This window comes from Phyllostomus discolor, chromosome 5 (genome assembly GCF_004126475.2).
Source record: "Phyllostomus discolor isolate MPI-MPIP mPhyDis1 chromosome 5, mPhyDis1.pri.v3, whole genome shotgun sequence".
NCBI lineage: Eukaryota > Metazoa > Chordata > Mammalia > Chiroptera > Phyllostomidae > Phyllostomus > Phyllostomus discolor.
In genome coordinates, this window is record NC_040907.2 from 121,871,186 (window position 1) to 121,896,203 (window position 25,018).

Below are 25,018 nucleotides of genomic sequence, written 5' to 3' on the forward strand. Positions count from 1 at the left end.
GTGTGCAACTGGGTATTAGCCAAGAAGGCTGTGAAACCATACTCTGACCTCTTAGAGAAGAAAAGCCAGGCCCTTCAAAATAGAGACTGTGGGAAGGGGATTTAGAAATAAAATATTAGGTATATTTGTTACCTACTGCCACCTAATCAACCATACTGAAACTTAGTGGCTTAAGAGAATTCATGTTTATGATGCTGCACACTGACTAGACTGTACTTTTCCTGGTCTCCCTTGAGCTCGCTTGCACAGCTCCATCAGCTGATGGGGTCAGCTGGGGACTGGGCTCAGCTGGGATGGCTGCCCCAATGAGAACAAAATATTTCATCAAAGCTAAGTCTCTCTCATCTTTGGGCCAATGCCCTTATCATCATTTCAGATTTTTTTAAAAAAACTGATTTTAGAGGGAGAGGGACAGAGACAAACAGAGAGAGAGAAATCAGCTTCTCATTCCACTCATTTATGCATTCATTGGTTGATTCTTATATGTGCCTTGACTAGAGATCGAACCCAAAACCTTGGTGTGCTGGAACAACTCTGTAACCAACCAAACTACCTGGCCAGCACCCATTTCAGATGTTTTTGTCTACATGTTCCCATGCTAGTGTTCTTGGTGATCACTAGGGTTCAGAATGCCATCAAGTGCTGTGTGAATTGGTGTGTTATCAGCTCCTAAATATCTTTACAGAATACAGTCAGCAGATCTAGTTCTAGTCACCAGAGAAACAAGAGTTCAAGGTGGAGTGGGGGAAGGATAAAATTGTCCTTATTCACAGATGGTGAACAAGATTGCCTACAACTAAAAAAATCCTAAGGAATCTACAAAAGAACTTCTAGAATGAATACATGAGTTTGGCAATGTCACAGGATAAAAGATCAACATTCAAAAATCAATGTATATCAGTATACTAGTAATGTACAGTTGGAAACCAAAATTAAAAGATGAAATGGATAAAAAAGCTAAGCACAAGGCTTAGGCAGTCATTTGCACAGAGCTTCAATGCAGAGAACTTTCACAACCACCTGAGGAGCGAGGAGGGAACCAGGGAGCTTGTGAACCCCTGCGTTCTCACTCCACCCCATTCTGAAGTGCCCCTAGGGCACAGGTGGCAAACACAAGGCCCTCGGGCTGAATCCTGCCCCCCACCTTGTTTTATCCACCCAGCACCTTGTTTCTACCCTGAGGCTGCGCTGAGCTCTCGCTTAACTGTTAAGGAGCAGTTACGTTTATACAATCCTGAAAATTACTTTTGGCCCTTTGAAGGCAACCGAAAGGCTGATGTGGCCCCCAGTGAAAATGAGTTTGACACCCCTGTCTTAGGGGAAGGCGCCTCAGACAAGTTGAAAGGCAACTCAGGTGGTTCTGGTCACCTCCAAATAGAGAAGCAGTCTGACTGGAGTATCAGCATCACCTGGGAGCCTGTCAGAAATGAAAAATTCCTCCTATCCACAGACTCAAACTCAGCAGGTAGGGGCTAGAGTTATGTTTTAACAGGCCAGGTGATTCTGATGCGTGCACTTTACTTTTTTCAAGACAGCAATTTCCTACGTGCCTTAGTGACTAGAAGCAAGCAGGCTGCTGGAGTTTACAGCACCCTCTGCTGGTGCCCATCTGCAAAGGCCAACTTCAACCAAAAACAGCTCTCCCTAACTCTCCATTGCCAGCCTGTGGATTTTTTAATCAAGTGAATTAAAATTATGAAAAAAAATCCTGTTTCCTATTACATCCACTGCTGCCTCGTTCCACCACAGCATTTGAGGTCATGATGCATTCTCTTTGGCTCTGCTGCAGTTTTCATTTCCTTGTGCAGCCTTCATTCTTCCAGGCTCCTAATAAGAACCCAGAAGATCTTGCTCACACTTTCAGGGAAAACAGACTCCAAGGCCAGGCCAGTTGCTCCGCACAGAAGGAGGTGGGGAGATAAGGCCTTCTCTGCCTTAGCCTAAGGACAGTGTCACACTGGCTACAGTGGAGATGTGGGATGGAAATGTCACTCCCCTACACAAAACCAAAAGCTTTCACTGACTTCCTATAACAATTAAAGCAAAATCTAGTTGTTTTTCCGCCCTAGACTGGGCTTTCCACTGCATGAGAACTTAGAGATCCCGGAGAGGACAAGTTGACAGGCTGCAAGACTCCTGAGACCCAAAAACCTAGTTATCAGGACCTTTGAGGCCTGCATGATTGGAGACCTGAGTTGGCTTCCAATCACACTTGCCCTTGCTCGCTTATGCCCAAGTCACCTCCTAATTGTGGAACATGCCAAGCCTGCACTGCTATTCCCTCAACCCCTAGATATCCACACGGTTCCTTCCTCATTTCCTTCAGGCCTCTGCGCAACTGTCGCCTCTCCAGAGGGTCTTCTAGCACTGTCAGGTGGCAGGTGCTCCCTGTCACTCTCTATCCTTTTATCTGTGTGTGTGTGCATGTGGTAGCACTCACAGCTACCTAGAGTCAGTTCCACCCACCAAAGATCACCAGGAGCACACATTGCTCAGTTTTGTAAATTGAACTTTCTGCAGCAAGAAAAACTAAACCCCGAGGAGAAGCGCGGGGGATCTCAGTATGAGGGTGTTAAAATGGGCTTGCACAGGATTTGGGCTTGTGTTAGGTGATTTTTACAGAGGATTCAAGAGGGAAGTGGGGTGCTATTCTGGATTGGGTGTTTTCAGAAAGTTGGGGCAATTCAGTGTCTTAGTTACAGGTATTGGTTGGTAGAGAGGTGTGTAGGTGTATCTTTGCCTCGCAGTACCTTCAGGCCTGATCACGAGTGAAGATGGTCCTTCATGGTCCATCATCTGAAGTCTTCATCTGAAGTTGATATTCTGTAACCTTTATGTGCAGCAGGGGAACCCCACTGTAACTAGGCCGACTAACTGAGATCTGTCAGGGATGCTTTTTTCCTTCTCATATATTTATTGTCCAGAAAGTAAGCCTCCTGAGGGCGGAGACTTCGTTTTGCTTACCACTGACGCACCAGGGCTTAAATAGTGCCTGGCTGTAGCAGGTGCTCAATAAAAGTTTGCTAAATATTCCTTCAAAACATCTTTCAAACCTCAAGTCCTACACATCTACAATGGAGCCCTAAATCTGGGACGGGTAAATTTGGGTCCTTGGAATGTCTCACAGGTGAGGGCAGAGTCAAAGTAGCTACCGGTGGCAAACTGGTATTAACATGCTTTATAGAATTTTAAACAGTGAGAGCAACTGAGTCCTCCAGGCTCTCCCTTCGACTAGACAGGACTTAGCTTCTTTCAAATCCTCTGGGAAGACAGGAGAAAAAAAACCACTACTCTCCAACAGCAAGAGATGGCCAAGTTAAAGATTATGCTGTAAATAAAATGGAAGAGACATTCCTTGATCTGTTAAATTATCTTCCTTTTCCCATTCAACATCTTAGCCATATGTTTTTTAAAAAAATGTACGATATAGTCCACAATTCAGTTAAACCTCCAGAAAGATTTGCATGCCAATTAAGTTGTTACCATTCCACCATTTGTTCATATATTACTATTTAAAAATACTTGCTGGTTGGAGTGTTGTCTTGTGGACCAAAATGTTGGAGGTTCAATTTCTGGTCAGGTGGTCAGGTGTGTGCCTGGGTTGTGGGTTCAGTCCCCAGTCAGGCAAGTGGAAGATGCAATTGATGTTTCTCACATCAATGTTTCTCTTCCTCCCTTCCCCCTCCTCTAAAGTCATGGGCATGTCCTTGAGTGAGGATGAAAAATAAAACAAACACACAGGGATTGAAAAAAAAATTACTTGCCCTGGCCAGTGTAGCTCACTTGGTTGGAGTGTTGCTGGTAATTCAAAAGGTTGCAGGTTCAATTCCCGGTCAGGGCACATAACTAGTTAGTGGGTTTGGTCCCTGTTGGGGCACAAACAAGATGGTTGAAGCGTGTACAAGAGGCAACCAATCAATGTTGCTTTCCCTGCCTCTTTCCCCTCTTCCCCTCTCTCTAAACTCAATAAGCATGTCCTTGGGTGAGGATTAAAAAAATACTTCTGCAGCTTACTTATGTAGAAAGGGAACTAAGATATTATCTAATAACCTATCAGACTGGCAAAAATTAGAAAATTCAGTATACTTTATGTTGGCAATGGTGAAGATTAACAGGAAAACTCATACATTGCTAGTGGAAGAATAAATTGATAAAACTTCTATTGAAGTTAATCTGACAATATCTAACAAAATTTTAAATGCACAAAACCTTGGACCCAACAACTTCACTTTTAGCAATTTATTCCACAGAGAAACTTGCACACATGCAAAGTAACATTATACTTATTGAAACATTGTTTGAAGAGTAAACAATCTAAATGACCGAGTTTCCGGGAATGAGTAGCAACGGAGTATCATGCTGTTGTTAAAAAGAATGAAGCAAACCTCACTCTTTACATACTTGTATGGAGAGAACACTAACATGTATCACGGGAGGAAGACGGAAGCAGCTTGGCCTCAGAGAGCTGGCCGGGACCATCACTAGAACTTCGTGTTCTCAGGGGCGGACCTGGTGCTCATGGCGGGGCCTTACTGTTTTTCTGTTGAACATAAAATTCACAGAACACCAACAAAAAAACAAGACTGCTCAGTAATAATTTTTTATGAGTTTTTAAAAATGGAATGTATTGAGGTGACAAAGGTTAATAAAATCATATTGGTTTCAGGTGTATGGTTCTATAAATACATCATCTGTATATTGTATTGGGTGTTCGCCACCCCAAGTCAAGTCTCCTTCCATCACCCTCTGTCCCCCCATGCCCTCGTCTTTCTCCCTCCACCCCTCTCTCGGTAATAGCTTCTGAACACAGACAAAAACATGAACATTATTGAAACCACAAAATGACCAAATATGCCTCTCTCCTGGCTAATACAAGTGAGTGCTGTTTCTTTATCAATTGTAACATTAGCCTCAATTCATTTCTCCTGCCTTAGTGCTAAGATTTATTAAGATACACAATCATAAAATTGCCCCAGCATTCTGAAAGCATCCATTTCAGAGCAAATTCACACTTCCTTAAAAATATTCCCCAAACTACCTAATCCAAATCCAAATTGTAAACAATAGTCCTTCCCAGCACGTATCAAATGAGACGCCCTGTGATTCCCACGGCTGTGTTCTCCCACACTACCATGTGCAGTGCACCCAACATACTCACCTCCGGGATGCTGTTGGAAAGGAAGGCATGCTAAGTGAAGTAAGCAAGGTGCAAACCATATGTGTGTGTGTATGCTATAAATTCTGCAAAGTATGTAAAAATAATTTTAAAAATCCATACTTGTTTGCATATGCATAGAAGACCTCTGGAAAAACACACCCATTGAATGGTTGCCTCTTGGAAGGAGAACTAAGGCTGGGGCACAGGGGTAGGAGGAAAAGAGCTTTCAGTATATATAGTTTGTTGCCATGTTAATAAATTATTTACTTAATAACTTTTTAAAAAGATAGTAAGACTAACAGGCACCACTGTGGAATCAACAGTCAGGAAAACCTAGACTCTTGCCCGGACAGTTAGGCTCATCAAATTTCTGCATGTAAGATTTCAACCACATGCCAAGTCCCTCCAATTGCATCACTATTGCCAAAATGCTCTCCAGTTAAGCCTCCAAAATCAGCCTTTCTGGAAAAATAGGATCAAATTTCATTTACTTTGACGTCTTACTGATGAAGGCTGCTGATTAGCCTGTATCAAAAAACCATTAGGTACAGGTATTCTCTCAAGAGTGGGATCCAGAGCTCTTAAGGCTGGAATATGAACAGGTAGGTAGGTCATGGTGGTTTTGTATTTCTGGCTCTCCCAGGGAGCCCTGTGAGCTGAGAACATAAGGCATTTAAATGTCATGCTATTACAGCTATCGCCTGGTCTTATTCAATGTTACAGCTGAGGGTGGTAACTGAGCTCCTCGGAGGCATTGTGTGACCCCAGCACCCTCCCCAGGCCTCCACCAGAGCCGGCTCCCACCCCACTTCATGTCTGGCAGCCCCGTACTCCAACAGGTGGGTTAGGTGCACAACCACGAGACAATTCTGGATGCAAGGTATGTTATACATCTTAACTTCATATTATACCACTGAGTAGCAACTGGCACCTCATTTATTTGTCTGATCTTTGACTGGGGGCAAAGGTCTCCTATACAAGCTATGCCCAGTCCTGGTTCCTTGATCTTGGGGTCTCTGGCCTTCCCCTCATCTCCAGGGATCTTTGTGCACTTTCCCTCACCTCACCACTCTCTTTTGACTTACACTTCTGCCCTTTACCAATTCCTGTTTTACAGAACTACCTATGCCTGTCTCCACAATTTAGACCATGGCAACAGGCATTCCCAGTGCTCCATTTACAACAAAATCAAACACATACCCTGCCAACAGTTCCCTAATACATACATGATAAATCCAAAGTTCTGCATGACAATTAGAGCTCTCTAAGCTCTTCATGAGGTCCTCATGAACTACCTACCCTTCAGGGAGGGCTCAGTTCAAGTTTCACAGACTTACTGAATTCTTTTTGGATCCTTGGTCCCCAGTGAGCCCTTCCTTTCTCAAGCTGGCGTGAAGACAATAAATTTATCTATTGTCTCAGTTGTTTTTAAACATTTCATTCCCTTATCCTCAGCCATTTTTTCCCCCAAAGGGAAAGCCTACTTAGGAAAGCCAAATATGTAAAACACCAGCTCTGGAAGAAAATGATACCAGCTCCAACTCTCTTTCCCTACCCCTGAAGATGTTCAGCCAAACAGTTTTAAAACTACTGGTCTATTCCACCAGTGAATGCTGTAAGCTACCTTTTTTAAGTCATCTTCCCAGCTAGACTATTAATTCCCTGGAGACATAGGCCCTATTTTATTGACCTAAATTCAACTACTATTTCAGCAATATGTACCAGGCACTGGGCCAGTAAGGCTACACACAGTACTTTCATAATTTGGCCCTTAATACAACCTATGAGGTAGGCACTCCCACCCCCCTCATTTCACACATAAGATTAAGTGGGTCTGGAAGAAATGGCCCAATTTACTCAGTGGCAGACATGTAACTCATACCTGGGTCCTCAGAGTCTCAACCCAGTGTATTTTCTATTGCACCAAACAGCCTCGCAGTCTGTTCTGGACTTCTCTTTTTCAGAGTTCCTGAGAGAGGACCAGCTGGCACCAGCACCAGAGAGGCTACAGTTAGTAGTCATCATGAGGACAAGTTCAATCATGGATTAAGCTCAGGTAGATTAAGGTCCTGCACCTGTGACAATGCTTAGTGTTCCAGCTACTCCGTGATTCTGGGCTACCCCTAACAACTGATTCCTTTCTTTTTCTGTTCAGCATTATCTCCAAAGCTGACCTGATAGATGATGGCATCTTCCTACATAATCTACATTTACATTAAATAAAAACAAACACAAAATTTAATGTGCCCAGGAAGTAGTTATTTGCTTTCCTTCTCTCCCTCTGATACCCTCGGGAAGATTACTTTTCTCTCCTAGTTTACAGAAAAGGGGAAATGGAAAACGGCTTATCTAGTGGACAACTAAGACTTAGAAAATGCTAGGGACTAGATGCTATATTAGGATTTAAAGTTGCAGGGCCCAGACACTTGCAAAAATATAAATTTACTATAAAAAAAAAACAGGCTTGCTGCATCAATAGTACAGAGACAAATAAGAGACAGTAATCAAACTTTCAAATGTTTTATTTTAGTGTCTTAAAACATTTTAATACAACAAAGATATAAAATAATATATATTAGTTAAATCTGAATTTAATTTAGAATCAAGTTATTTACTTATATACAATACTGTGCTTTAAGGTATGGCTACCACAGGAACTTTCACATCTTCAAGTAATACTAGTTTCTCTGTGGAAAGGGTGACAATTAGGTAGAATTCTTGAAACAAAACATGCCCACTTTAATTCAAACTAATTTTGCTTCCCTCATTATGTACCAGTTTCCACTTACTTTTTGTTTCATATCAGAAATACTTCAATTGTCCTAACAATCCATAGATTATCTGAATAAAAAATTATTAAGATTAAGCATTTTTAAGATGACATTACTCATAACACTGCTTGGTTATGTTCAGACAACCCAGCAGTTCAGATTGAAACAGACTTGAAATAGCAATGAAATTAACATAGTCCTCCTTCTGTCTCCATATCAGGCACAAAGCTTCTTTATGCTCAAACATGGAGTACTCTGCATAAAAAGTCCTTTGGTTAATTTAGGGTGGAACATATTCTAAAAACCAACTTTACTGGTAGCTGAATTATGGCTTATAAATTTCACAGATATTTTTATTGATCTTGATGCAAAGTAACAGGCCACATTTTAGTTACTTGAAATTGGTGGCATTTGCTGGGTAGTGAGGGGTAGGCAAGAAGGGGACCAAAACTTACTTCCATGGTAATTTCAGTCATTCAAAGACAGAGAGGAGAAAAAGAATCTCAACCTCTTTTCCTTTCTCACTGGTCACCTGAAGCAGCCTGACTTTTGATGTTACCAACAATTCTCCTCTATAGAGGTAGAGGGGTAATTGGGCTAAACTTTTTACAAATGCAAACTGTCTTAAAAGCCAAGTAAAGTTGGCATCAAAACTGACATGCTTTGTTGACTTTGCAACTATCTAAATGAAACCAATACTGTTTAAAAAAGCTGTTGAACTATTCTAAAGGGAGTCTTCTTGTCCTAATGCCTGAATACCTTAAAGAACTATTACTATAATTACTTTTGGTAAGGAATAACTTAAGTCTACAAAAAGACTATCAAAGAATTAAACTTATTAGATCAGAGTATTTAAAACAAGACTATGGTTAATTTTCTCAAACATTTTGGAATTAGAATCCTTAAAAAAAAGCTTACTATAAAACTAATGATGAACTGCCTTTTGTTGAATCCAGTCAAAGCAGGTTAGTGTTATGAATATATCTTTGAATATATAAACAGCACTTTCCAAAGAGATGTCACCAAAACAGACCGTTTCATACCAGTCATGAAAGCATTTGGCTCCTCTGTTCTCCATTTATGAATTATGGGGTTTTTGGAATTCTAAGTAACAACAATCAGGCAGATACGGGGCAGAGAAGAACACCACTGGCAGCAACAGTTACACTATGAACAGGTCTCTCAGTCAGTGGGTTTTTCTTGTGAACAGTCCATACTTAGTAACGGACTGATTCTAAGGTTAAGCTCATTGTTTTCTGATTTAAAAGGATACCAATAATACACTGACCCAGCACATGCATTTTTACCCTAGCAATTCTGGCCACAGAGAACTATGAGGAGAATAGGCATGTCAAAAATTCTACAGCAATGCAAAAAAATATTCTTCCTAAAGTGCTTGGTGGTAATAGCAAACTTGCCCTCAAAACATCCTGCTCCCCACAAATTTCAATTTCCTTTCAGCAACACTGCCCAGAATGGACTCAAAGAATGAAAAAGAGAGAGAAGGGAGGGAGGGAAGGCAGGAGAGACAGGGAGGGGAGGAGGGCGAGAGAGAGAGAGGGAAGGAGTGAGAGAAAGAGGAAAGGAAAGGAAGCCAGCCATGTTGTACCCAGGAACATTGAAAATGCATCAGACTCTTAATATAACATCCAGTTTGTATCCCAAACCAAGATCTTTCTTGGTTCCACCTGGCTGGTGTGGCTCAGTGGATTGAGCGCCAGCCTACAAACCAAAGGGTCGCCAGTTTGATTCCCAGTCTGGGCACAAAAATCTTTCTTGGTTCCTTCTATACTGGTCTCAGTATTTAATGATGTAAGCCTCTCGCTCACAAGTCTGCAACTATAGAACCTAGTCAGGTAAAAAAAAAGTACAAGAACCTAGTACAAGTCACATAGCTTTTCTACCTAGCCACACTCACACCCAACATGTAAATGTAAACAGTACTTTCACTGTAGTCTAGATTTTAATGAGAAAAAAATACAAAGACAAAAATCTGGAAATTTCTGTATAAACAGAAAGCAACCAAAATACAGGTTTCACATTAAGAAAAAAAGAAACAAAAAAATTCTCTCAAAGTTTTCCGAGAAAGAGACTTGGAGATGATGGATGGATGTAAACACTGCCTTGTAAAAGTTATAGCAATAAATTATAGGTCTAGCTTACCTTTTCCTCAAAACAGATTTGATAAATGCAACGTTCTGAAGTTGTTTTATGATCCTCACTGCAGTTTGCTGTTAAGAACTCTCAATGTCAATAGTTCTGCAAATTACTTGCAATTTATTTTTTCTATTTTGTTCTATAGAACAGAATCCATATGAAGGAAAAAGAAGGCTGATGGCAGGAAAAGTAACATTAAGCAGCTACTTAACATTCTTAACTTTGACAGAGAGATTTTTTTTAAACGTTTTCCCAAAAGCCAACATTAGGGACCTCCCTAGCTAAATTTGGTCCTGTGTTATCATTTGGAAAAAATGATAGTGCCAGATCTTTTGACATCAAGGATTAAACTCCTCCATCATTATGCAATTTCCTTAGATGAAATATTGGCATTTTGTCTCTAGCATGTAATAGAATCAACAATTTAAGATATTATAAGATTCTGAAGTATGAGATTTAAAAGCATAATAAAATGAATTGCCTTGCGCCATTTCTCAATGGAGAAATAAAAAATAATGTTCAGAGAAGACTCAAACTGGGGGTCATTCAGCACTGGCTAAAATTTGTTCGCGTAATATTCCTTTCCTGCCCAATCCATTTAGGCTCCTCTGTAGCTTATACAACGGTGGAAATATAACTCAAAGTGCAAAAATAAAATATTTCACCCACATAAGGAGCAGGCTCCTGATAAGTGGCCTAATTTTAGACCTCAATATGCCAGCACCTTTTCTAACTCCTTGTTTTAAAATGGAATGTAAAAACCACACAATTAATATTCCAGGTGGCTAAGCTCATCATCTGGGTTTCAAATTCTAATTCCACAACCATCCTACTGTTATAACTGCTCTATAAAACCATTAAAAGTGAAGTGACAGTTATTATTAGAGATCAAATTACAGGAGGTACTAAATTTCTAGTGTTGTAAATGGCAACTAAGTTATATCATTTCCTGACTGCCAAACTAAGACTAAGTAGAAAGAATGTATGCACACAATTACATTTTAAAATTAAAAAACAATAAAACCTTTTTATATCTGAATGTCTGTGACTGCTTACTTCTGATGGCCAAGAATCAGAAATTTCAAAAATCAAAAAGTTATCCCATGCCTGCAACCTGCTATACATTTCTTTTCACAAAGAGAAAAAAGTATTTTTTGCATGCATATCTCCATACTTAAGGACATAAGAACTGTATCTAACATCTGGTAAAACACTCCACAGTTTTTCTCATTAAATAACAAATAACATCATTAAAAAGCACAAAACCAGGCTGTCATCTAACTAATGGCTACAGCACAAAGTTGTTCCATCACTAAAATTCAGGCAGTTCTACATTTATGGATGCGGCCATCTCCCCCCATGAAGGTGTAGTCGTACAGAACCCTCAGAACAGTACGGGCATCTTTCAGTGCATCTTTGGTGAAAAATGCCAGTAATATACAGGACTCTGTCACCTCATGTATGGCCCCTTTCTCTTCTTGCTTCAGGCATCCTGGTATGTTCAATATACTTTTTTAAAAGATGTCAGAAGGCAAAAATTATGTTAGTAAAACCGACTGCCTTCCAGAGTTGCATTGTTAAAAAGACACAGATTAATTCAAAGAACAAGTACTATTCACTTGGTAGGGGTTTCTCCTTTGAAGATAATAAACAACTTCAAAAAATATTATTTCTTGCCTGGAGTCCTACTGGAAATTAAAAAACCCAAATTTCCAGTCCTACTGGAAATTAAATAACCAGCAAACTGCTTAACTTGATTTGCTAAATTCAATAAGCAAATACTCAACAGGTAGTGGTAACAGCCTGACTTCAATCACAACATTACTTCTGCCTAAACAGAAGGGGAAAAAACATCTACTTAGGTTTTCCATTCAAACAGATATGTAAGGACTCTTCATTGTTCCTTCTTGCTTTCTATAATCACAGCCTTGCTCAGAATAGGGACCTTTACTTTGTCAACATATAAGCCAAAAAGCAAGGCATCCGCAAACAACCTAGGGGGGAGAAAGCAAAGTTATTCACTTTCAACAACTACTGTATATTTAATCATGAACCCATAACAAAGATAATCTTCAACCAATTAGTCTTTTCATTATTGTTGGTTTTGAAAACGGCCAACAATATTCATTAGGTACTGTACCATTAACATTACATTCAAAAAAAGAAAACATAGGAAACCAAATTCTTGCTCTCCTACTCTGCTGATATGCTCTGGTATTAGCTAGAGTATGGTAATATAAAAAGAGTCTTGTTGTGATATAAAAGGCAATAAATACATCAATGGAATAATGTTCATGGGCAGCCAAAATGAAGAAGATTCCAAAGAGGTTGAGAACCCAGGATAAAGTGTGCAAGAAATTCCAGCTCCTTGGTGTATCTGGGAAAAGAACAGAAAGAATATTTTAAAACCACATTCCTTCCAATGCTTCTCAGACACATGCTTCATAGAACTTGACATCCTTCCCACAGCCTCCTCTGCAGCTAGTCATCTAATACATATATAAGCACTAAATAGATACTTACATTCAGTGACAAAGAAATTCAGCATAGTTAGGACGACTGTGTGGCCACTGAACATGTAATCTCCGCAAGTGTGAACACCAGTTAGGGTCATACCAAAGCCACTCCAAATGGCAAAAGCCCGGCGTAGTTTCTCCCATACACTGCCATATATCTATAAAGAAAGTTGTGAATTAGTGTTCAAATGCCTAGGGAGGTGAGAGCTTCTGGACATCTATTTCCGTTGAAATTCAAATGCTGAGTGACTTAGAAATAATGTCTAAGCAAAAGCAACCAGACTCTCAGTCTAATTAACTCCAGATATCTACAATGAGTGCTCAAGTCTTGGCTATACTCAGAAATAGTTTGGTAATTACATAAAATCAATGTAACTCAAAATTCTCTACCAGGAGTTTCTTTGTAATAAGAGAGGTCATTACTACACAAAAATGTTTCTAAGTTTTTAATCCAATAATAGAGTAATACTTGCTTGGCTGTTCTTGCCAATAAGAAATAGGCTATGCCAGAGATAATAGCTACCAATCAATATCCATCCTCCCTTTCTAACTGGTATTTATTTGAAGTGGCAATGAACTCAACCAAAACATTGCATTTCCCAGCATCCCTTGTAACTGGGTGTGGCTATGTGACTAAGTTCTGTACAGTAAGACATTAGAGACAGTGCAAAAGATTTCTGGGAAGACTTTATAAAAGAAGGAGACAACAGCTCAGAGGAAGTCTTTTCTACCTTTCCTTCTTCTAACCTACAAACCAGATGTGAGAGTTGAAGCCCCAGCAGCCATCTTTGACCACAATGTGGTCTTGAGGATGCAAGTCAAGTGTTAGGAGAGCAGAAAGACAGAAAACTCATGAATTTTGGGTGACTCCTTCAAGTTACCATATCTGACCTGGAGTACCTACTTTTCATACTTGTCTTATAAGAGAATAAGCTATTGTTTGTTTATTAAACCACAGCTATCTTGAATTCCCTGTTATTAGCAGCCAAATCTAATCCCAGCTCCCATACATAAGCTTAAAAAAGCAATCCATTTTTAGGAAGAGTTTGAGCAATGGTCACATGCACACACACACAAAGGCATTTAACATATAATAACAATACAAAAAATTGCTAAAATTTTATGTGCATTTACTGTTGGAAGGCATGCTACTAAGTGCTTTACATATTATTGCACTGAATTTCTACAACAATCTTATGAAGTAATTCAATTGTGTGGGTCAGGGAACTGGCTTAGAGAGGGCACACAGCTAGTAACATAACCAGGATATGAGCCCAGGGAGCCCACTTCCCAAACTCTTATTTCTTGGATATTCTGCAACGGCTAACAAATGAAAGAAGCTGCAACAGGCAGCACACAGTAAACACGTTTAGGTATTACACCAGAGTCTAGAGAGACAGGTTTAGGCTTTAACTAAATGCTTTGACCACTTTTGTTGTCACATAGGATTTAGTCAAAATTTAAGAAAATGTTAGTTACTTACGGTCAAAGATTTTAAAGTATGTTAGTCATGCCCTGAAGGCCTGCCTATAAAGGAACTTCCAGAAAAAATGTTGAAATACATTTTGCTTGAGATAATAGAAAAATGCAGCAGCTAAGCACAAAACAATGATAGCTTAAGCAAAAACAAGGTCCTGAGATGTTTAGTTTCTGCTTTTTACTTTAATGATGTCACTGACTTACAATTATGAGATATTTTGCAGAATCTTAGTTCCTTAACCAGATAGATCACCCAATCACAGTGACAAAGGCACCAAATAAGATGATGTAAAGAACTAAATTAATCAGCTAAAGAAAACCACTGAAGCTTGCACAAGAACTAACCAATCAGTCTCACCCTCATACTCTAAATTCCTAACCCTCAATCTCTGCCTTTAAAAATCTTGATCAGCTGCGAACCAAAGTGTCGCAGGTTCGATTCCCAGTCAGGGTACATGCCTGGGTTGCAGGCCGTGACCCCCAGCAACCGCACAATGATGTTTCTCTCTCTCTCTCTTTCTCCCTCCCTTCCCTCTCTAAATAAATAAATAAATTTAAAAATCTTGATCAAAAGCCATTAGGGAGTTCAGGTTTAATTAAAGCAGTAGCTTCTCATCTTCATGGCTTCAATTTCTCCACTGCAAAACTCAGTGTTTGGCTCTGCCGCGTGTGAAGTAGGCTACCCCCTTGTTTGTTAACGAAGCATTCTCATTAGATATCACAATTTCATTGGAAACCCTCATCTGCTGATTATACGCTACCCAGCTTTCCCTTTCTGCTTTAGCTGAGGGCAGGAGAGGAAGAAGAATTTATCAGAGAAAAGAGAAGAGAAGGTACTAAAGTACTCAGTTTGGTTCTTCCATGACCTCTAATGAGAATATGGTTAGAGATGTTACTCTCATGAAAGTAGAAAAGTCAGGTAGTGAAGAACAGACTGCTAGGGAAGTCTCAGCCACCAATAAGAAACAATACCAGTAAAAAAAAAAGGAAGCAATTATTGTTTAATTACTCAAGTCTCCCTGTACTTTCCGATCTTAAATATCTCAAATATTCTTCCAGAAAAGTAAAGTTCTAACAACACAATAGGAAAAATAAGATACTTTGATAAGACAACATGTAAAAATTGGCTTTAAGTATTTCTTTCCATTGATTAATTTCAAAAACAGGCATGTTCTTGGTTCAGTCCCCAACCCTCCTACTTCTGGAAATGAGATTTCAAGCAATTAATTTTTTACAATGAACATGTCCTATGGAGTTCACTGTTAGGGATTTGATTGCCAGTTATTATCACTTTCACTTTCTATTTTTAATGACTGCTGCAAATAATATAGGTCAATAAATAGGTTATCTTATAATTCAAAGCAATTAACAGCATTTAGGGCAGATTTGAATAGAAAGCTCCATATATAACTAACTGCTAATGAGAAACAGTCATTAGAGAAGGAAAAAGGACTGTAGAGGGATGGTATCTCATTTATTTTTGTAGCATACATTGTGGCCCTATGCACATATTTTGTGGCTAACCCACAATTAAATTCTTTGGTTACAGGATTCTCTTTTCAGTGTAATAAGCTTACATTTTCCTTCTTTTCAATCTCTTCTAATCAATTAGCATACTATTTGGGGAAACTGTTCCAGCCCCACCTCACACCATGAACAAAACTAAATCCAATAGATTAAAGATTTACTATAAAATGAGACTATAAAAGTCTCAGATGTTGCCTTTCATTAATCAGAAAGGCTGGCAGGGACTCAAAAGACTGATAACAGTGCTGGCACGGGGCGGAAAACCCGACGTGCACGCATACGGTGTTGGTAATAGTGAAAACCAGTCTTCTCTAGCCAGCATTCGAATACTTATCACAATTTTCAATGGGTGTGTTCTTTTTTTTTAATGCATTTTTTAAACTTTTTATTTTAATTGTTGTTCAAGTACAGTTTTCTGTCTTTTACTCCCATCCCAGCCCACCCCCCAGTGTTCCCCACCTCCCTCCCATTTCCACCCCCCCAGTTATTGTCCCTGTGTCCTTTATACTTGTTCCTGTAGACCCTTCCCCTTTTCCCCTGAAATTCCCTCCCCTCTCTGTTCAATGGGTGTGTTCTTTGATTTCATAATTCCACTTCCAAAAACTTACCTTAAGGAGATGATTAGACAGTGAGAAAGCAGAAATGTACAAGGATGTTTATGACAGCATTGTTTATAAATCATAAGATTTGGAAACATCCTAAATGTACATTGGAGACTATTAAATCACATAATGGAATACTCTACAGCTATTGAAAAGACGAAATACAGCTATACATATTTCTTCAGAAAAGTAAACATACTGTTAAAAAAATATAAGCTAAAAAACTATGTAATATGATTCTATCTTTTTTTTTAAAAAAGTATGCATCCAGCCCTGGCTGGCGTAGCTCAGTGGATTGAGCGCGGTCTGCGAACCAAAGCATCGCAGGTTCGATTCCCAGTCAGGACACATGCCTGGGTTGCAGGCCATGACCCCAGCAACCACACATTGATGTTTCTCTCTATCTCCCTCCCTTCCCTCTCTAAAAATAAATAAATAAAACTTAAAAAAATTTCCAACCTTTGAAAAAAAAAGTATGCATCCAAATAAACTTGTTTGAACGTGTAATCACACTTAAAAGCAGCAGGTATAACTACACACATGACTATTAACAGCATTATTTATGGAGCAGAGTGAAAGGAGAAGAAATTATGTGAGCTTTAACTTTCTAATTTATATATTTCTAGAAAATTTGAATTTTTAAAGTAATGAACTTATATAACATTATAAAAATAACTTTCCCTTTTTGAAAACAAAAACAGCTTTTACCTTAAAAATAAGATATTTCTTTTACACTAAATCCTAAATATCTTATAAGTCTTCTGATGGGGGAACTCAAAAGATGGAAAATTTTTAGTTTTTTTTAAAGATTTTATTTATTTATTTTTATAGAGGGGGGAAAGGAGGGAGAAAGAGAGGAAGAGAAACATCAATGTGAGAGAGAAACAATGATTGGTTGGTTGCCTTCTGTACAAACCCCAACCAGGGACCAAACCTGCAACCCAGGCATATGTCCTGATTGGGAATCAAACTTTCACTGGTTTCAAAGGTTACTGGTGACCTTTCACTTTATGGGACAACACCAACTGAGTCATACTAGTCAGGGCAAACATTTTTAATTTTCAGTTATAGTTAATAAGCTTAGTAATTAATGCATGTAGAAAGCTATTGTTCCAGGAACTGGAATGTATAACTGGACCCACCCTGACTCCAGGAAACCCACCAGCAATTCGACCTTTGTGGCCCAGGAGGACTGCAAGCAATTAAGATGGTATCTGAGCCATTGTGCTCTAGGGAAGAAGTCAGCAGCCCAGGACACAGATAAAGAGTCACTGGCCAACAGATGAAAGGATGCCAGGAAAATTGCCAGGACTGCAGCTTTTATCTGATTAACCTTTTCCTTGAATTCCACACCCCTTACCTACACTTTTCTTTTCCTTATAAAGAAGGTTGACTTGAGATGAAATGTAAGATGGTTTTTTAGGGTATACAACCCGCCGTCTTCTCAGATTGCTGGCCATCTGAATAAAGCACCCACAGAGATTCAGTCCTTGTCTCTACTTACTGGTTCTGGGAGTCACGGACAGTGCGAACACCAACTTTTCCAGTTTCGTATTCTGGTTACTCCTCTCTGGTAAAGAGTTTGAGACTCTACTGTAAGTCTTGGTAATCGGCAAGGAGTCCCAATTGGCTGCCTGGGCTGGGGGGTCCCTAGGTGCAGATTTGGAGACTCCCTGGCAGCTGCTAAGTGATTAAACTTGGGAACTCTCCTCTGACTCTCAGCACTCCCTGTCGCCTTCACTTTTCAGTTGAATTGCTGTGCCTTCTGGTTCAAGGTTACATTCCCAGGTCACATCTTAGATGGGTTGTCAGGAATTAAGGTGCCTTCTGGTTTGGTTTGAGTGACATTACAGAGCTCTCTCTGGTAGAAAGTGGAGAACAGCCTTCATGGAAAACAGCTATCTGGGGAGAGTTTGGGTAGATTGGTCGACCTATATGCTTATAAGTCTGTGATTATAAAGAAAATGATTTTTTATTGTAATAGTGCTTGGCTTATGTATAATCTAGACTCAGGAAAGCACTGGCTGCTGAATGGGTCTTTCAATTACTACACCAAACTGCAATTAGAGTTGTTTTGTCAAAGATCAGGAAAGTGGGATGAAATACCTTCTGTACAAGCTTTTATAACTTTACATAATAAAGATGCAGAATTAAAAGGAAATAGATGAATGGTTCAGAGAAAAGGTAATTTGCCTGTAGCAGATGGCAGAAGCTCAGACGAGAGGGACCAGGAAGATCTAGGTGTTATGGCTGCTACCAGCATAGTCGAGGTTCCCATGGCCCTTCCAGCCCTGGGTGGAGGGGGGTTCTCCTTACTCAGCTGAGGGAGCTGGAGGAGGTGAGCCTGAACTGGTCTGTCTGTCCTGAACCTGTCAGGGAACCAAATTTGTAGGAAGACAAGCCCCTACTGGGGCAGGGCAATACCCTTTGCAAAGACTCCAGTGGGAGTGGCCCTTTGGATATTACTGGGCACATACTCCGTTTCCTACCTTGGATCTGTTAAACTGGAAAAGCTCACATCATTCTTACAGGGATGATGCTACTAAAACGACTGACTTAGTTGTGTCAGTTTTTGCTACCCACCATCCCAACTGGGCAGACATACAGGTCTTACTAAATATTTTGCTTACGGAGGGATAAGCAAAGACTGGTGTTAGATAAAGCAAATGAAGAGGCTTGGATACGGCACCAAGAAAATCCAGATGGGGTTCTTGACCCTACTAAGGCAACACCATTAAGTGAGCTGGAATGGGACCCTGATAAAAAAGGCCTTCCTCTCCTAGAACTAATACTATGGCTACCTTGAACCACCTGGCATCTTGTGGCAATAAAATATCAGCACAGAAGGCCCAGATTTGCCACCAGGCAGTAAGGTTTTATGGGCTCCTGCTTGAACCTGACAAAAGGAGTCTTACTGGAAACAGAAAAGAAGCCATAATTCACATGAGTTCCCAATACCGGGGAACAATTAAAAGGGTTCCTGGGAATGGTGGGCTACTGCTGCATTTGGATGCTAAATCATTGTATGAAGCTCTGAAAGAACCATAAGATAACCCTTTAAGATGCCCAAGGGAGTGCATTCAGGCTTTTGAGTCCCTGAAGGTGCACTTGGCTTCTGCACCAGCCTTGGGGCTTCCAAACCTACTAAAGCCCTTTTAATTATGTGTTCATGAAAGGTAGGGCATTGCCCTAGGAGTCGTCACCCAAATATTGAGTGACATTCTGCAACCCATGGCATACTTGTCAAAGAAACTTAGTTCATGCTGTCTAGGCATGGCCAGCCTGCTTGAGAGCTATGGCAGCTACCTGTGAGCTTTTACAGGAAGCTGAAATGTTTTCCCTGTGACAGCCTGTCACCATTTATGCACCCCACAAGTGCTGAGCCTGCTGAAGCAAAAAAGAAATTTGTGGTTCACTGCTGGAAGAATGGGCAGATACTGAGCCATCCTTCTCGACAATCCCAATGTCTCCCTCAAAACTGTAAGTTAAATCCTGCCTCCCTTCTCCCAGAGACTGACAAGGCCATGCTAATGCATGACTGTGCTGAAATAATTGATGAAGTGTATTCTAGCAGAATTGACTTCCAGGACCATCCTCTAGAAGAGGCGGACTGGACTCTATATGCAAATGGAAGTGGTTATATGGACAAAGGAAACAGAGAGGCTGGGTATGCAGCTGTGACTCCTAAAGGAACAGGAGAGGTCAAGGCTTTACTGCGGGGAACCTCTGCTCAGAAAGCTGAACTGATTGCACTAATGAGGGCACTAGAATTGTCACACCAAAAGAGAGTGAATGTGTATATCGACCGAAGGTACACTCTCCTAATTTTGCATGCACATGGTTTTCCATCTGGAAGGAAAGAGGATTAGTAGCCCTCAATAAAAAAGGAAATTAATCATGTAGCAGAAAATTTAAAATTATCAGAAATTGCTCAGATACCTGTATTGGTGGCAGTTATGCACTGCCCTGGGCATCAGAAAGAGGACACTAAAATAGTTAAAGGAAACAATCTGGCTGATCAAGCGGCAAAAGAGTCTGTTAAAGGAATACTTATAGCCCTGGCTGATATGGCTTAGTGGATTGAGTGCCAGCCTGCAAACCAAAGGGTCACCAATTCAATTCCCGGTCAGGGCACATGCCTGGGTTTCAGGCTGGGTCCCTGGTGGGGGTTGCGTAAGAGGCAACCACACATTGATGTTTCTCTCCCTCTCTTTCTCCCTTACTTCTTCTCTCTCTAAAAGTAATAAATAAAACCTTAAAAAAAAAAGGAACACATAATGCCTTTGGTACCTGTCTTAGACTTGTCACAATTTGACCCTGAGTATTTGACTGCAGACTTAGAGAAAGGTAAGAGCTGGAGTTTTAATGAAGATTCCAAAAATAGGGGGAGAAAAAATAAGAAAGGCATTATACTGCCTCCTGAACATTTAGTAGAGCCAGTCATGAAGCCACTCACTGTGGAAGGGATTCATTAACTACCTATATTAAACCGTGACTCATGGGTCCTAGAATTTCTAAAGCCATACAAAAAGTAATTGCTAGATGTGTTGTGTGGCAAAAGAACAACCCCAAGACAGATTGCCATCAAAAGAAAGATGGGAAAAAATACCAAGGACAGTGCCAGTTTGAAGACTGGCAAATAGACTTTACCCAGATGCCAAGGGCCTAATGGTGGAAATACTTGTGAGTTTTGGTTGACACCTTTTCAGGATGGGTAGAGGCCTATCCTACTAGAACTGAGAAATCCTCGGAGGTAATGAAAGCCTTATTGAGGGAAATAATTCCTTGTTTTGGCCTACCCAGCATCCACAGCAATAATGGACCTGCTTTTGTTTCAGAAATTACATGAGAAATTAGTAACTTTTTAGGAATCAAGTGTAGACTTCACACAGCATGGAGACCCGAGGCTTCTGGGAAGGGAAAGAAGATGAATCACAACTGAAGAAAAATATAGCCAAACTGTGTCAAGAAACTCATCTCCATTGGGAACAAATTTTACCTATTGTCTCACTCAGGATTAGGGTGGTCCCTTGAGGTGGGATTCAGTTGAGGGCTTATAAAATTGTGTATGGGAGACCATTTCAGGCTACACTGGGGTGGGACGTATATATGTAGATCAAGAAGTGAAGGTAAAGAACTATGTACAACATCTATTCAGAACTTCGCTGTGATTAATGACCTTGCTTGTATCAGAGACCTTTCCCCCAAAGGTCTGCTGCATTCCTTTGAGCCTAGAGATAAGGTGATCCTCAAGGCTTGGAAGACAGATCTCCAGAGAGCCAACTAGAAGAAAAGTAGATCGGACCTTGGAATGCACTCCTTACCACCTCAACCATGGTCAAGTTGGCAGGAATAAAACATTGGATTCATAACACCAGAGTAAAGAAAGCACTGGAAGAACAAAGACCACTGAACCACAGGAAGACATGAAAGTTGGCCCAGGCTCCATGTGGCTCAGTGGATTGAGTCCCGGCTTGCAAACCAAAGGGTTGCCGGTTTGATTCCCAGTCAGGGCACATGCCTGGTTTGCCAGTAGGTCCCCAGTAGTGGGTGTGCGAGAGGCAACCACACATTGATATTTCTCTCCCTCTCTTTCTCCCTCCCTCCCCCTCTCTCTAAAAAATAAATAAAATCTTTAAAAAATACATATCTGAATACATAAGATCTGAAAGTTATCTTTTGAAAACAATGACTTCTACCCCGGCTGGCATATGTCAGTGGATTGAACTAGGGCTGCGAACCAAAGTGTCGCAGGTTCGATTCCCAGCTAGGGTACATGCCTGGGTTGTAGGCCATAACCCCCAGCAACCGCACGTTGACGTTTCTCTCTCTCTCTCTGTCTCTATCTCCTTCCCTTCTCTCTCTAAAAATAAATAAATAAAATCTTTAAAAAAAGAGTTCCATTTAAAAAAAAAGAAAAAAGAAAACAACGACTTCTAGTCTTCTCATTTTTTGTTTAACCCCATGTTATGGAGAACTTATTCCTTCCAAACAAGATGAAAATACTTGGATATATTTAGCAAAAAACATCTCTGATTTTTGTCTTGCAAAACAAATTTTCACTTCATGTCTAGGTGTTTGTGCTCCCCTAGAAAGCCATTGAAATTATACTTTATTTAAGCATATCAGTGAAAACATAACCTACTCCAACATTTAGAATTGGGGACCTGTGGTAACTCTAAAGGACAGGGAAATGTTTACCTAAAAAGTTACTAATGTAGCCCTAGCTGAAGAGTGTGCAACTTCTGTCAACTGTACTAAAAACTGTTTTATGTTTTCAGCAGACGTGAATGTGAATCACACCACCACCACTAATGTATTTTATGCTTTTAGTGACATCCAATTGCCTGTAGGATGGTTCCTAATATGTGGAAGGACTATTTATTCCTATGTTCCAGCAAACAGTTCTAGGGGACCATGGTCTCTAGGAAGACTGACAATGTTTAGGCCTCAGAGGGCACATACCACCTGGGCTCAATGGAAACTGTTCCTTGCATCTGATTGTAACAGTGATTTATTTACACCTTTTTTAGCCCCACTGAATGTATCTTTGACTATATTTGCAATGCCTTTGATGGTAACCTTTTTTGAATGTAGGAATAAGTCAATTAGCCTAAGCAATGGTAAAAGCCTTGAATGCCACCTCTCAGTCTTGAGCGCCATCAGTCAAGAACCAGGACAAGTTAGAGAAGCGTATTAGAAAACCGTGCAGCTACAGACTACCTCCTTTTAAGACATAATCATGGATGTGAAAAATTTAAAGGACTCTGCTGTTTCAACCTGACTGATGATTCACAGCTCACAGAGCATAAAGTAAAGCAAATAAATGAAGTAGTGTCTAGGATAAAACAAAGAGAGGGACTGTTTGGTATTGATTTGTCTAAACTAACCTCCTGGCTGCCTAGAATTACTGGCCTTAGAGAGGCATTTGTTGTCTTCCTTCTTTTCATCTTTTTCAGTATCATAGTTTGTTGTTGCACACAATGTGCCCCCTTATGGGGATCTGCAATCAGGTATATTCCTAACCCCACTACCAGACTTTCTAATGCGAAGATACAGGCTCAATAGCAAAATGATTACTTCCATATGAAACTGACCTAGAACTAAGATAGTTTAAACTGACAGTGGGGAAATGATGGGGGAACTCGAGTTGGAAAATTTTTAGTTTTAAGTTATAGTTAATGAGCTTAGTAATTAATGTATGTAGAAAGCTATTGTTCCAGGAACTGGAATGTATAACTGGATGGACCCACCCTGACTCTAGGAGACCCACCAGCAATTCGACCTTTGTGGCCCAGGAGGACTGCAAGCAATTAAGATGGTATCTGAGCAATTGTGCTCTAGGGAAAAAGTCAGCAGCCCAGGACACAGATAAAGAGTCACTGGTCAACAGATGAAAGGATGCCAGGAAAATTGCCAGGACTGCAGCTTTTATCTGATTAACCTTTTCCTTGAATTCCACACCCCTTACCTACACTTTTCTTTTCTTTATAAAAAGGTTGGCTTGAGCTCTAGCCTATGAACTAAAAGGTTGCCAGTTCAATTCCCAATCAGGGCACACACCTGGATTACAGGCCAGGTTCCCAGTTGGGAGCATGTGAGAGGCAACCAATTAATATTTCTCTCACACATTGATGTTTCTCTTCCTCTCTTTCTTGCCCCCTCTCCATCTCTAGAAATATAAATAAGATCTTTTTTTTTTAAAGGTTGACTTAAAATGAAATGTAATACAGTCTTTTAGGGTACATAACCTGCCATCTTCTCAGGTCACCAGCTATCTGAATAAAGCATCCATAAAAATTCCATCCTTGGCCCTGGCTGGTGTGGCTCAGTGGATGTAGTGCTGACCCTCGAACTGAAAGGTTACCGGTTTGATTCCCAGTCAGGGCACATGTCTAGGTTGTGGGCCAGGTCCCCAGTTGAGGTCATGCAACTGACCGATATGTCTCTCACACATCACTGTTTCTCTCCCTCTCTTCCTGCCTCCCTTCCCCCTCTCTAAAAAATAAATACAATCTTAAAAAAATAAAATAAATAGGATTCAGTCCTTGCCTCTACTTATCGGTTCTGGTAGTGACAGACAGCATGAATGCAGACTTTTCCAGTTTCACTTCCACCTTTCTTACTGGGCAGTCTCCTAATACCTGGAGAAAGTTTGTCACCCTTTAGCTCAGAGCTATATTTTTAGCTCTTGATCTCCTTTGGCCGCTTAATCTTCCCTTGTTGGCATTTCAGCTATTTATATTGCAGTAGAAGAACTGACACTTAATTTTGTTTTACACTTTACAAATAACATTAAAATAACAAAGGTGTTAATATATACATTTGAATATATGGGAACACAACTAAAGCATGGATGCTTAGAAAAGAAGGATAATAAATTCTTTTGTCCAAACTTAATGAGTCACAACAGCCAATTTTATATATAAAGTAGTGATTTTCAGGGTTTTTTTTTAAGTTATTCAAAACCCAGGTTTTTTATTCCCATCTACAGAATCTCTTCTCTCTCAATTTAACCAGAAGAGATGTCTACAGTATACCAAAACAAACTACAAAGTATAAAACAAAAACAAAAAATCAGCTATTACTTAGTATATCTCAGAAAGAGTAAAGTTTAGAGTAGTGGGTACTATATTTCAAATGTAATGTAATCAAACTGCAACACTTTTAAAAAAGGACTGATGAGGACAGTGAGGGGACCAGTCATATGATATGAAGAACCAAGGATGCTGAAGATAGTAAGAAAGAGAAAATGGTTAATGCAAAGAAACATTTTTTCTATAGCTTAATAGCACATCAATGGATCAA

The 25,018-nt window shown here is 40.1% G+C and overlaps 1 protein-coding gene across 1 annotated transcript in view; it reads right to left on the minus strand.

Annotated features, from left to right (window-relative positions):
* Nucleotides 1–7,922: 7,922 nt before the first annotated feature.
* The window catches only part of SAMD8 (sterile alpha motif domain containing 8), a 68,336-nt gene continuing 51,240 nt past the window's right edge, over nt 7,923–25,018 (minus strand). The window contains exons 5-6 of the mRNA XM_028511669.2: nt 12,610–12,760; nt 7,923–12,463 (exon numbers count right to left, since the gene is read on the minus strand). Coding sequence (XP_028367470.1) covers nt 12,159–12,463; nt 12,610–12,760 — 456 coding nt within the window. The 3' untranslated portion in view covers nt 7,923–12,158. The remainder of the gene's footprint in view (nt 12,464–12,609; nt 12,761–25,018) is intronic.